Source organism: Penicillium vulpinum, assembly GCF_028829585.1.
Source record: "Penicillium vulpinum strain IBT 29486 chromosome Unknown utg000001l_segment0_segment0, whole genome shotgun sequence".
In the NCBI taxonomy this organism is placed as follows: domain Eukaryota; kingdom Fungi; phylum Ascomycota; class Eurotiomycetes; order Eurotiales; family Aspergillaceae; genus Penicillium; species Penicillium vulpinum.
Window position 1 is genome coordinate 3,710,762 of NW_026643241.1, and position 12,273 is coordinate 3,723,034.

The 12,273-nt window shown below is 45.5% G+C and overlaps 7 protein-coding genes across 7 annotated transcripts; 3 read left to right on the forward strand and 4 right to left on the reverse strand.

The window, feature by feature from the left end:
• Positions 1-85: 85 nt before the first annotated feature.
• On the forward strand, positions 86-1,015 carry N7479_001338 (acyl-CoA thioesterase; the record flags this gene model as incomplete). Its single annotated transcript, XM_057249035.1, has 2 exons — positions 86-175; positions 236-1,015. 2 exons carry the CDS (start codon positions 86-88, stop codon positions 1,013-1,015), a joined length of 870 nt encoding a protein of 289 aa, XP_057113467.1.
• A 1,017-nt stretch (positions 1,016-2,032) lies between these two features.
• N7479_001339 (uncharacterized protein) lies at positions 2,033-3,198 on the forward strand (the record flags this gene model as incomplete). The annotated part of the gene is made up of 2 exons (XM_057249036.1): positions 2,033-3,035; positions 3,119-3,198. 2 exons carry the CDS (start codon positions 2,033-2,035, stop codon positions 3,196-3,198), a joined length of 1,083 nt encoding a protein of 360 aa, XP_057113468.1.
• A 691-nt stretch (positions 3,199-3,889) lies between these two features.
• N7479_001340 (uncharacterized protein) lies at positions 3,890-4,317 on the reverse strand (the record flags this gene model as incomplete). Its single annotated transcript, XM_057249037.1, has 2 exons — positions 3,890-4,208; positions 4,256-4,317. 2 exons carry the CDS (start codon positions 4,315-4,317, stop codon positions 3,890-3,892), a joined length of 381 nt encoding a protein of 126 aa, XP_057113469.1.
• A 941-nt stretch (positions 4,318-5,258) lies between these two features.
• Positions 5,259-6,350, reverse strand: N7479_001341 (DUF3632 domain-containing protein; the record flags this gene model as incomplete). The annotated part of the gene is made up of 2 exons (XM_057249038.1): positions 5,259-5,740; positions 5,792-6,350. 2 exons carry the CDS (start codon positions 6,348-6,350, stop codon positions 5,259-5,261), a joined length of 1,041 nt encoding a protein of 346 aa, XP_057113470.1.
• A 723-nt stretch (positions 6,351-7,073) lies between these two features.
• On the forward strand, positions 7,074-8,063 carry N7479_001342 (putative extracellular guanyl-specific ribonuclease; the record flags this gene model as incomplete). The annotated part of the gene is made up of 4 exons (XM_057249039.1): positions 7,074-7,359; positions 7,421-7,591; positions 7,673-7,900; positions 7,951-8,063. 4 exons carry the CDS (start codon positions 7,074-7,076, stop codon positions 8,061-8,063), a joined length of 798 nt encoding a protein of 265 aa, XP_057113471.1.
• A 632-nt stretch (positions 8,064-8,695) lies between these two features.
• On the reverse strand, positions 8,696-9,310 carry N7479_001343 (GNAT family N-acetyltransferase; the record flags this gene model as incomplete). Its single annotated transcript, XM_057249040.1, has 2 exons — positions 8,696-9,072; positions 9,160-9,310. The coding sequence occupies 2 exons, from the start codon at positions 9,308-9,310 to the stop codon at positions 8,696-8,698; spliced, it is 528 nt and encodes a 175-aa protein (XP_057113472.1).
• A 1,027-nt stretch (positions 9,311-10,337) lies between these two features.
• On the reverse strand, positions 10,338-11,214 carry N7479_001344 (uncharacterized protein; the record flags this gene model as incomplete). Its single annotated transcript, XM_057249041.1, has 4 exons — positions 10,338-10,634; positions 10,712-10,842; positions 10,915-11,138; positions 11,159-11,214. The coding sequence occupies 4 exons, from the start codon at positions 11,212-11,214 to the stop codon at positions 10,338-10,340; spliced, it is 708 nt and encodes a 235-aa protein (XP_057113473.1).
• Between the last annotated feature and the right edge of the window lie 1,059 nt (positions 11,215-12,273).

Sequence of the window (12,273 nt, forward strand, 5' to 3'; positions counted from 1 at the left end):
CTTATTACAAAAGATAGGATCCCTTTCCTGGATTTTGTCTTCTCGTCTCCGGTAATCTCCTTTCACTGTTATCTCTGACAATAAAATGCCCAACTTCGCGCTCGATACACCAACGGTTATCGCAGTTCTGGTGATTTTACTACTTGCATACAAGAACCTGCCATGGGTATGGCATGTGAGTATTTTGCTACAACCGAACCTATAGAAAGTCATGTCACTAACAAATTATACACAGTTTCGGTTTATCCGAACGCTTTTGACTCGACTCTTCATCGCCCCTGTCACTATCGACCACCTGAGCCCAGAATGTATCTTTCTTCCCGCTATTCACCGTACAAGGTCACCCCTGAGCGAATGCGATTACAATATACACAAATCCAATTCGACATACTTCACCGACATGGATATCTCGCGGGGCAACCTTAGTCTTCTCCTGTTCAGCCAGCGGCTGTCGTTCCGTCCAACGCACAATACTGCAGTCATGATCTTAAGTGGTGTTCAGTGTGTTTTTCACAGAGAGATCAAGCCATATCAGCCATTTGAAGTTTGGTCGCGTGTTCTGAGTTGGGATGAGAAATGGATCTATATCGTGACGCATTTTGTCGTCCGGGGCGCCTATCGGCCAAAACAATTCTATCTCCAGAAGGATAGTTCCGAGATACCATCTCGTTCGATGGAGAATGGAGCCGCGGTGATGCAAGAGAAGAAGCGCCGAAGTGTATTCGCGTCTGCAGTCTCGCGATACGTGTTCAAGCAAGGGAGGAAAACTTTCCCTCCAGAAAAAATGCTAAAGGAATGTAACCTGCTTCCGTCTATAGATACCGAGATAGGCTCTAGCCCTACTGGATCTGAGGAAGCAAAAACTTCTCGTTTAATCTGGCAAGAAATTGAGGCACGGCGCAAAAGGGATTTGGAAGTTGCTCAATTGAAACTGGGATGGGACGGCGTCAACAACTGTTTCGAGGGCGAGATTCATATCGCGCTTGGAAGATACACTGATCTCTTATGGAGATAACAGAGAGCCGTTTCTGCGATGTACCTCATCTTGCTGGCCTAATCAGGCATCTGCTTCGGCCTGCTTGGTTGGGCATGGGTCCTGTGTTTCAGGCTATGCTTGTTTGCCTGTACCTCAGGCCTTTGGCCCGCTGTGTTTTGCTTTCTATCTGAAAGCTTTAAATAGTTTCCGCATATTTATCTGTCATTCAGTGCCTCTTTCTTAATATAGCGGGCTTTCCATAGAAATTGAAAAACCACCTTCTTTCTGCTTTTCCTCTAGTTTCACGTCATCGATAAATGCACCCGTTGCATTATGGCATGTTCAACGAAACTTCTAGTATGTATCAGTTCTAGACAAATCTGAACAAGGGGTCAGATGTAGTGGTCTTTTGGCCCGGTGAAAGAATGCGTGCCTAGGATATCTTTTACATTTTACTATCATTGTCGGACAAAAGTATTTTCTCGGAAGTCGAAAAAGAACTGGACGGTCTGAAGAAGTTTGCCACTGTTGGGGAACCCAGTCAAAGTTTGATTGCTTGGCTATTCAAGATTTGGTTGTGACCCACGTGGTTGACCCCAACGTAATGAGAGCCGAGGTCAACCCCAACGTAATGAGAGCCGAGGTCGTCAAGTGATTAGAATATCATAGAAACATCAGCACACCATCCAGATCAATTATGTGGTTCCTGTTCTGTTGTGGGAAGAGTAGAACCATGTATTCGTGAGAATAACGTTTTCCATGCGACTTTTCGCTCCATACTAGTTCTCCTGCCCAATCCACCGATATATTTTTGCTCTCAAAAATACCATCTCGCTCCCTTGCCATGACAAAACATACAAAGCCCTTGACCCACGACACCGAAATGCTTAACAATAGATCAAGGACTAATCCGGAGAAAGGCACTTCAGTGGATAGACGGAACAATCCACCACGCCTCTCTAAGCGATCAGGTAGACCGCGGCTAGATGCACCAGGTGCGTCTGTCTTATCTCAGGTTAGAACTGTTTATGCTAATATAATTCTTTTGGGCGGGCTATGGCTGACACTCAGCAGGAGCGGAGAAACCAACTCCGACAGGCTCAAAAAGTACACAGGTTGAAGCAGAAAACGATTCTACAGAATACAACTGTGCGAGTATCTGAGCTGGAAGATCAGATTGGGAAGATCCGAGATGCATTTGCCAACCTTGAGAATGATGCCTCTGTCAGTAATCCAGCAATCTATCAGCGACTGATTAAGCTACGTGCAGCAATCTTTCTACCGCAATCAGAAAGTCCAGAGAACAGCTCAGCTGCACCTGAAAAGGCAAATCTTAGTCCAAAACCTGATACCATTGAATATGTGGCTTTTCAGAGACCAGTACTACAACCTGGCTTCGAAAATCTGCTTGGAGAAGGTGTTTCCTCTTCGACTTCATCCAGTTTTCATCTGGATGACGGTCACTCAGCGATACAAAGCCGAAGTTCAGTAGAACGTCCACTTTCAGACAGCGAGCATCTTTCCTATTACTTTCAAGAAACGAGTTTTACCCGCAGCTTGCACCGTTATTGCTTGGAGCATGCATTTCGCTTGTTCATCGACCCCCGCTCGTCTCCAACTGCCACCTATCGGGTATTCAGATTGGTATCCTGCATACGAGACAGGGAGAAGACATATCCATACTTCAAAAGGTTGGTGACAGGGGGAATCGGAGATAAACTCGAGCTACCGGGCCTCCCATTCTATTGTATCGGAGGCGCTGGGACACACTACCCGCCCAAAGACGAATCTGGAAATGCAATTTTCGCTCCAAATCGCCGGATGCCAAGGCGGATTCTTGGCAGCATGGCAATAGCTGAGAGCTGTTTGGATGGGGATACAAGCTTTAATCAACAGAAAGCGCTCGAGACATTTGGGCTCGGGGGTCAATGGTTCGATTGTCAAGATGTCGAAGGATATATTAGCGAGCGCGGAGTATCCCTGAAAAAATACTGTGCACTTCCTAAGATACCGGATAGGAAAGCAGATCGCATCCTTGATATTGACTTATTCTTTCGCAGTAAGTTCGAAGATGTCGTGATGGGTTGCCAAGATATACTTACAAAACGTTGACAGAACTACTACACAGTACTGTCATTCTAGGTCGAGTACCGGGGTTCCGCAAGGCTGATGTTGAGCATGCGTTCGCTACCTCACTGCATCGTGATATCTCATCGTCATGATGTCAAAAGCTAATTCAATGCTGGGAAGCACAGAAATTGCAGGTCACATTCTTACGTGATATCAGCACAACGCGACATAGAACGGCCATCAATTGGAATCAACGGAAGCCTTGATCTAGGATTGGAAACCAGTGGCTTTTACCTTCCCGGAACATTCTACACTTTTTAGCAAGCTCGGGTCCGTGAACAAAGTCATTATCTCTTGCTCCGTCCTTGCTTTTTTTTTTTTCTCCTTTCTTTCCATACTTCAACCCATCGCCCCTTATTGGCTCAGGAAGGTCTAAAGAGAAGAAATGAAAGGAGCTTGTTTCGAGCGTATCTGTACCTCAATGACTATCGATGACTTTCATAGCAAAGGGAAAACAAAATAATTTGTTATTCCTATACAACCATGCCTTGACGTAAAAAAAATAACCTAGGAAGGGTAGCTGCCATTATAGCGCGATTTACGTACCGATCTGCGCAGTCTCGACCGCCGAGGCCGTGTGTTTGCCAAACAGGATTGCTACCTCGTAGCTAGAGACTCTTCCGGCGGCGACCTTAATTAAGGCTGAGGAGAGGCGGCGCAGTATAATTGATTTCTCTAGATTCTGAAGCGTTAGGAGCCCTTTCAGCTCTGCTTAAGTAGCGCTAGTGGCGTTCCATAATTGTAAATTCCTCCGTCACCTCCTCAGATGAACAACGAAAAGCTTCAGTTTAAAACTGCTAGAATTACTGTAGCCTTCAGGATATCCAATATACCATTTCTCTGTAATAACATCGTATAAAGAGTGGGTAATTCTTGGACATGGGGAGGATGTTCGTAGTTGCGAAACATCTGATTGTGTTCCCGTTTCAGTCTCTGTAGTTTGCCAAATTTATAGATATATAGCAGGATGAGGGAGCAGGCAACGGATAGGTCAGAGGTAATCACAGTCAAAAGTACCATAATAGACCAATCGCCATCATAAGCAGTGTATAGGCTAACAATCGTAGTAAGAAATCCAGCTAATGCATTCAGAAGCGTGGGGCTAACAGAATTAGGAAAGATCTCGTATCATTAATACGCGACACTCACATAAAAATACGATTAATAAGCCAAACATAATTCCTGCGAAATTCCCAGAATAGCCAGGCCATGATCGCCAAGCCCGAGACAAATAGTACGCATACCGTCGCTAGAAGCGGAGGATTCTAGATAGTATTTAGAATTGTCATGACCTCTCCCAATGAGGTTCGCAGGACTCGATGTATCTATGTAGAGACATGATCCATGACCCGCGGAGGTAGGGCCTGGAGAGTTATATAACCTCGCCTATCCGCGTATAACTATACTAGTGGAACTCGGAGTATATATAAGCAAGCCAGAGTTCAGTTTGAATAGCTGCCGGAAGGTGCGCTTATCGAAGGTACAAGAACAATACAAAGGCTAGCGCGGTATTATCCTAATACGGACTAGCTCACTATACGTGGGGTCTTAGGAAATAAATAGAGAAAGATTGGAGGTAAACCCGATTTCGAATATTACTGTAGATTGAGGCTACTCTTATTGTTAATCTTTAAGCAAATTCGTGGGTATTATAAAGGAGGTTACCAAAAGACCGAGGCCTTGAGAGCTGTTTTAGATAGAATGCGGTAGTCCATAATATTTAGATTGAGTTCAGCGGGGCGTCAATTCAGGGTCAGTGCGGCGGTCGCGCGACTGGGAATGATTCTCACCCCGATTCTCACCCTGTCTATAGTGCACTCACCCTTGTCACCCCCGGTCGCGCGACCGTAAAGCGGCGCTTACCCACTTCTCACCCGGGCAGCACCCACCCGACTATTGACTGCGTATAAGCCACACGCCGGTGAGTTAGGAGTTGGGTGGGTGACCACCAGCGAGTCCTCACTGTTGTATGTTATTCTTTTTTTGTTTTTGTGTATTTAAGATCTAGGGTATTTTGGATAGGAAGGGACCATAAGGTGGCCATGACTTGAGTATATGAATAGCGAAAAAGAAAGAACCTCTGATCGGGATGATCCTACTTCGTACAAAAAACGAAAAATGAATGTCCATTGAAACTAAATGCGTCTATGCGCTATTCATTCACCATTGCCCTCCTCAGACTCGCCAAAGCATCATCAATGAGCTTTGCCATCCGCTCATCTTGACATTGAGCCCTAGCCTCATCCAGTGCCTCTTCCCAGATTCCCCATCGCTCCTCGGTATAGCCCGTCCAGCCCTTCTCTCCGTATCTCTTCCCTGGCCCAGCGCCAGCCGCCCCAGGATACGTGCGCCTATTGAGCACATTCGCCCACAGTCGGCCCGCAGCGTAGATAAACCACTGACAAGTGGCCTCCATCACCGCCGTATCTCCCAGCGATGCAGGAGGGTCCTCGTTCTCAAGTGCCATTGCCATATTCCAGATTGCTCGCAGTGATTTATCCAGGGCGAAGTATCGCACTTCTTCATTGGGAAGTGGATAGTGAATTTCTGCAGCCTGAGTGAGCTGCGCGAGGAAAGCGTTGAGATTCACCCATCGTTCTCGTTGCTTAGAATCTAGAGCTCCATCACATGGGTCTACATACGTTAGCGTTTTGGCCGTTTAAACTGGAAAATACATCGGATCACCTTTGTAATCGCCACCAAACTCGTACCACGTCTCAAGCTCCGTATAGCCGAACGACGGCATATCTGTCCAGAGGGTATCGCCCTGGACCTTCAGGTGTTCGCTCGTACATGGATCAAGAGGAGCTTTCTTCTGGAGATGACATATAAACTCAACAAGCCTGGTGTGCTTGGGTGGTTCCAGGCGTTGAGCGAGCTCCATTACCGCAAGAGAGACGTTGTAGTCTGGGAGACCGATCCCGTTATGTTTGTCTGGATTATGAATGGACAATGCACTCATGGTCATGTTGATGACGTCTTGGACTGCATCTTGTGCCGTGACTTCTTCCTTTAGTACTTTATCGAGGAATTTGAACTCAACCGAGTTCTCAATTTGTCGGATGAAGTTCTCTTTTCCCATAGTGAGGGTGTGTGTAGGTAACCAAAGAAAGGAGGTGTTCTTGGGTATATTGAAAGTATTTTTGAGATGGAGAATGTGGAAAGTAGAAAATTCGAGTGGGCAAGTAAAAGAAGGAAGAGGTATAATTGAGATCTGCACGATGTGGGCTGTGTTGGGTGACATCGACACTCAGCGTCTAAGCTGCGGGGGCTAGCCTAGGCTTGTGGCGCTTGTACTAGCGCTTACTCCCGGCCCCAACTCCCAGCCCCAAGTCTTAGCTCCCTCATGACCCAGTCCCCACAGCTCCCACTCTTAGCCCCAACCCTACGACACCCAGGCGAGAACTACCCTAATGCAAGCCACTCGTAATAAGTACGGTATTCTTTCAGATTAACACAACTACTTAAATACCCAAGATGCTGTAAGCTACATACTTCTAATCGATTAGGAATACTTGAGGAGTACTGGTATTATCAGCAAAAGAAGCAAGTACCTGCATGTGCATTAGCGTGATTCTCGCCCGGTTCCTCGCAGCAGGGCGAGGCATCAACCATATTCTTAGCTGGGTAGGTAGTATTTCTACCAATCCTAGACGCCTAATCATGCAGTGCACATTAGCCGTGAATATTGAGGCCATCTCACTGAGCCTGGGGGTCAAATCATGGATGCAGCTCAGCCCACAATATTGAACACATCTCACCTAAGCTGTCGATCATGAGACGTTCCATCAGTGTTCCGAGTTTAGACACAAGTTAGAATGGAGATGATCTACATGAACCTGGACATAAAAAGCTATGAGAATATCGCCAAATCTCTCATCAGCAGCAGCAGCATCAACGCAATCTATTCCTACCCACAAGTCTTATTCTTCTTCTAAACTATTGTCCAAAGCACCAGCCTCTCGAAATGCTCTTTGACCTAAAATCCATCGTCCTCTACGGACTGGTGGCTCTGGCCCATGCCTCTCCCCTCCCCGAGCTGAGCAAGCGCGCCAAACTCAGCGACTTCCACTGCCCCGACGGCACCACCCTGTCTGAACATGACATCTGCGAGGCTCTGCACGAGTGCCAAACACATGACGACGGCAAAGTAGGCAAGTATCCAGCCCACTTTGGCAACAAGAGCAACTACCAAAAGGTATTCAACAATATCCCCGATAGCACCGATCTGCGGGAATTCCCCATCATCGTGGGTGGAAAGTACACCGGCGGCAAGTTTCTCAAACAGCAAAGACTGTGACCCAAGTTGAATAGTGAGTGCAGGTGTACCTGGCGCGTACCGTGTGGTCACAGACTACAAGGACAACCGTGGTGACTTCCGCGGTGTGATGCAGCATACTGGCACAACCGTCGGCGGTGCCTACACGGCCTGTACGCGTGTCGCAAACACCAAACCTGACCCTGTCAAAGAGAAAGAGGAGAATGGTAACAACGAGTAGGGCAGCGTCCATCTGACTGAGACTGAGATCCCTGCGGACTCCACCGACAACACTGTCGACGATCTAGCCACCCGCGCCAAGAAGAAGAAGGTCGGTAGCGCTACGTGCTCTGACGGCGTCACTCTCTCTAAGGACTCTGTCGGCAATGCATTCAAGGAGTGCAAGAAGTTCGATAACCGTGGTGTCGGCGGCTACCCGCACAAATTCGGTAACAAGAGTGGTAACGGCCAGGTCTTTGAGGGTGTCACCAAGGACCTGCGCGAGTATCCTATCATTGAAGGTGGAACTTGGACTGGTAAGTCATGGAGACTATGGTTGTTGGATCGAGACTGAAAATTGTAATAGGCGGTGTACCCGGCAAGTACCGCGTTGTTACCGACTACAAAGACAACTTTGTTGGAGTGATGATTGAAGATGCTGGGGCTTCTTTCTCCCGCTGCACTGTCGACGATGATTAGACTGGATGGTTGCTTTTTGGGATCTGTTTGGGGGGTTAGATATTAGGAACTAAATATTAGGAACCAAATTCATTTTTCTCTTTCTTCCATATCTCGTGTTCGGTTGAAGTCAGACTGCGACATCGCCCATCCACGGTAGGCGGTAGGCTATTTGGATTTTCGAGTGAGGATTATTTTTCTTCCTTTGATTACTTTCATTTTTCGTAGTTCCTCAAATTGCTCGTTGATGTGCAGGACTCGCGATTCAATCTTTCCATCTAATTTTGGAAGGAGAGTGGAGAGGCCGACTGTTGAGCCAGACGACGACGTCGTCCAAAGATATTCGAGTATGCCACTCATTCCCTTGGTAACAGTCTCGATTTCAAAGTCCTTGGTGCAATCATTTCAGCTAACATTGATCGTGAAGATGTTCAGCAGAAACCTAGGAACTGATCTTTTGGATTTGTTGGTAACTTATTATGAATTATCGCCAACCTTCAACAATTCTTAGAGATTGGAGAGCATGTAACCTGGTCTCTACTCTCCTTTTCTCTTCGCGCATGTATGGATAGATTTCAGACCTTAGTCATATTGCAAACCGAATATGTTTATAAGGCACTCTAGCTCACAGCACAGTGCTGGGGTCTTTATTCTCAATCGTCTAACCCGTACAACGTCAGATCCTGGCTCATTATAGGAAGCGCAAAAACAGCACTCTCCTTCCCTCCAAAAACTTTCAATTTCTTCTGTCCTCGAAACTCGAGCCCAATCTTCTCCAACAATCTCGCACTGTGACTATCATCTTTGCCACATAATCCAAATACCGAATCAACTCCCAGTTTCCTCTTCGCATACTCCAGCAACGCAAGTGCAGCTTCGGTGGCATACCCCTTTCCAGCCTCTTCAGGCAGAAAGGCATATCCAATGTCAGGCACCAGGTAATCATTTGATGGCTTGCCTTGCATCAATGACACGGAGCCGATAGAGGTGCTTTCAGCCAAAGATGCGCACTCATGCGGCTTTGACGAGACTAGAAACAAGCCTTAGTTGTTCCGGGCGTAGTCGGCGTGGACGCGGTTGCGAAGGAAATTGGAGGTCTTTTCTGCCGTATCAATACCGGTGCGGCGGCATGTTTTCATAAACTCATTGGTGTTCCATAGTTTTACCAGGAAAAGACAGTGCTCGGGGGAGTCATGTAAAAAGTAGGAGATTTGGAGGCGTCTGCTTTCAATCGAGAACGTGGGAGATGCCTTGAACGAAGACAACATAGGTGCTTATTTAGCAATAAACTGGCCTAAAAGCTAAGTTCTCAGAGATGAAGTAATTAGCAGGAGTGAGACTTGTGACATTAAAAAACGCCAGTAGAGATTCCTGGCTGTACTACCAACTGGCGAGTAGTCAATTGGTTTTCGTGCTCCATGCGCTCTCTAGATTACATCATCTGACCTTGGGCCTATTTTATATTGATTTTAAAATCATAATCTGTAATGGAGATTGCGGATTCTCGTTATTTGGATTAACGTCAGGGGTCTGACTGGTAATGACACTGAGGACTTTGGTCCTATCGGCTTTTATTGCCAGCAGAACATTGGCCATCTACGTGATTTGTAACATATTATAGTATAAGGATTAATTAATTAAGTACTTACAATCATATGGATATTATAAATCAAACGCCATTTCGTAGAAATTTTCTCTTTTATTACATTGTACAGTTTGTGACTGGTTATCCTAAGAAGGCATCTAAACAGGCCTCTAAAAAGACATCTAGATCTCAACCCTTGCAGCATGAGGGATGTATACATAACCCCCACTTATCGCAGTACATACATCTATGTACGTACATGAGATCTCATTCGAAGCTTTATGAGAGTGGAATCGATCGCTTCGATCATCGTGGCTTCGGTTCGTGCTGCTATCCATTATTCCCCGTGCATTAACTGGTAATTTCAATGTTATTAATCTTAACAGCATAAAAGTAGTTATTTTTTGCGACACATCACAAAACATGGCCACATCTCAAGTACGCACCTGAGGTTATTAGTATTAAAAAATGCGAAAGATAGAGGTTTATATTGCAACAATGAGAGGAAAGTAGGCTAAATATTGGCAGGGATAGATAAAACAAGCCTTCTTTCAAGTTCTTCAGGCAGCTTAGTGCATATGTAATAAAACCTTAGAATAATGCCACATTTTAGAACATGTTATAGACGTCTACTGTATTATAATGCTGTAGATAGGTAAAAATTAATAGGCAGCCTAGACCTGGATCTTTTCTAACAAGGCAAATATAGGCTAAAGTATTGACTCTTTAGATTCCTGCCTCTTGGCAGCCTGCCATTTCCGTAACGCGTCAAAGTCAATACACTCATGAACTACCCCCCATCCCAGACCGCCAGCTGTCAGCTCTGGCGATGTCCCCGGTGGACTGGCAGGTTCTAAAACTAAGAAGTCTCCACATGTAATAGAAAGCCGGAGATATTCAAAGCAGTGGTCAGTATGCTCTGTCCAGGCTGCAAAAATCGCCTCTGATTCGTTGACGGGTTGTCCAATGTGAGACTCATAGTGGCGAAAACGTTTTCGAACAACATTCTAATGAATAGTAACCAGTCAGAATCATTGAAATACCGCAAGTTCGATTTCTTTCTTAGAACCACTGTCTGACTTACGACACAATGAAGTTGGTGGAGATTTGACAAGACATAGAACCGCTCATCCGTGTTATCCGTATTCAAAGGATCAGAAATACCTTTGGGTAAGCCATAATCTGATGGATTTTTCAGCCAGATGGAATCACCTCCTAGGAGTTGAAAATTAGCTTTCTTTTGCCAACCACATTTATCCCTGGTGGGATGAGGATAAATCAGCTTACCGCTCGTGATGTCTTTCCAGGCATTATTGGCGGCATCGCCACTGCCATAGTATTTGTCGTCTGGCACAAACGGTATTTTCAATCGCTGCTTAAAGATCTCGTTGGGTATGGGGGTCTGTAGATGCTGTCCCGAAATAAATCCAGGGGTCTCAAAGAATGACAGACTAGTAAACCCTAGAACAATTCCCAGTCCAAAGACTACGGGCAGAAGAATAAGATATGCCCTGGAAAGTCTTTTGGATACACGATATTGAATCCTAGTTTCTCCCAGCAAAGTTTCACCAGAGGTAGATCTGTCATCATTGAAATTCGGATGCTTCTCATTATATACACCTCTAAGTGTATAACCTCTGGACAAGCTTGATGACAGTATACTTGGAAGTTTCATTTTTTGGTTGACCGACAATGCTTAGAGTAAAATTATAATGAAATTTGAGTGGAAAGGGTTGTATTTAGGAAAATTAAGCAGCAATCATCGAATGCGTCTCAGAGTAAGAAATGTTTCTGTTCTTGGGGAACACCCTTGAAATGGGCAGAAGTTCCTTCCTTGGGACCTGCATGTAATAGATCTCTTGAGCAGGGACAGCACAAGGGCCTATTGATAAATACTAGTGGATTACTAGGTATTACCATCCCACTGAACAGAAATATCGGTGAGCACTACTGGCATTTACTGTAATTTGGGTGCATATTTAGGATCTATAAATCGTAGATACGATTGTACGATCTAAGGGAATGTTCCACTACTTCCATAAAGCGATAACATATTTAATTAGCAATCCCTAGCTTGATGCATTTCAAGGCAATTTCTGATCAATGAGGCAACTACGGATGCAAAAGATGAAAAGTCGGAGACAGCCCGCTCGTGGCCGCAGAGGAAGTAGCGCTCCTCCCTGCCTGAAAATCAGTTGCAAATTCCTAATTGCTGGTACTTTATATACAAACCACTAGCAAAAGCAAGTCACTTCTATCACATTTTACTCCATAAGACTTTTTCAAACAATTTTATCGACTAATTCACTGCCAGCCACCTTATCTTCGGCTCAATCGGTCAATTGTTTCATCGGGGCAAGGAGTCGCTGCGGTTGTATACAGGGAATGGGACCAGGAAAGGCATGAGATCTAGCATGCATGATAGATCTGTAAAGTAGATTGGCGCGGGAATCGGTAAGAATATGCAATCTTTCATGATCGGAATGAAGTACACGTAACCCTCAGCTTTAGGCGGGACGAGGCCCCGGGGCTCTAGGCCGGAGCTTTCGAGGTGGCTTGGAGCTGTGATACGGTGTAGATTATTACTATTTGGTATTTGATATTTCATACCAACGGCATGGTATATTCTTTTTCTAAATATTCAAT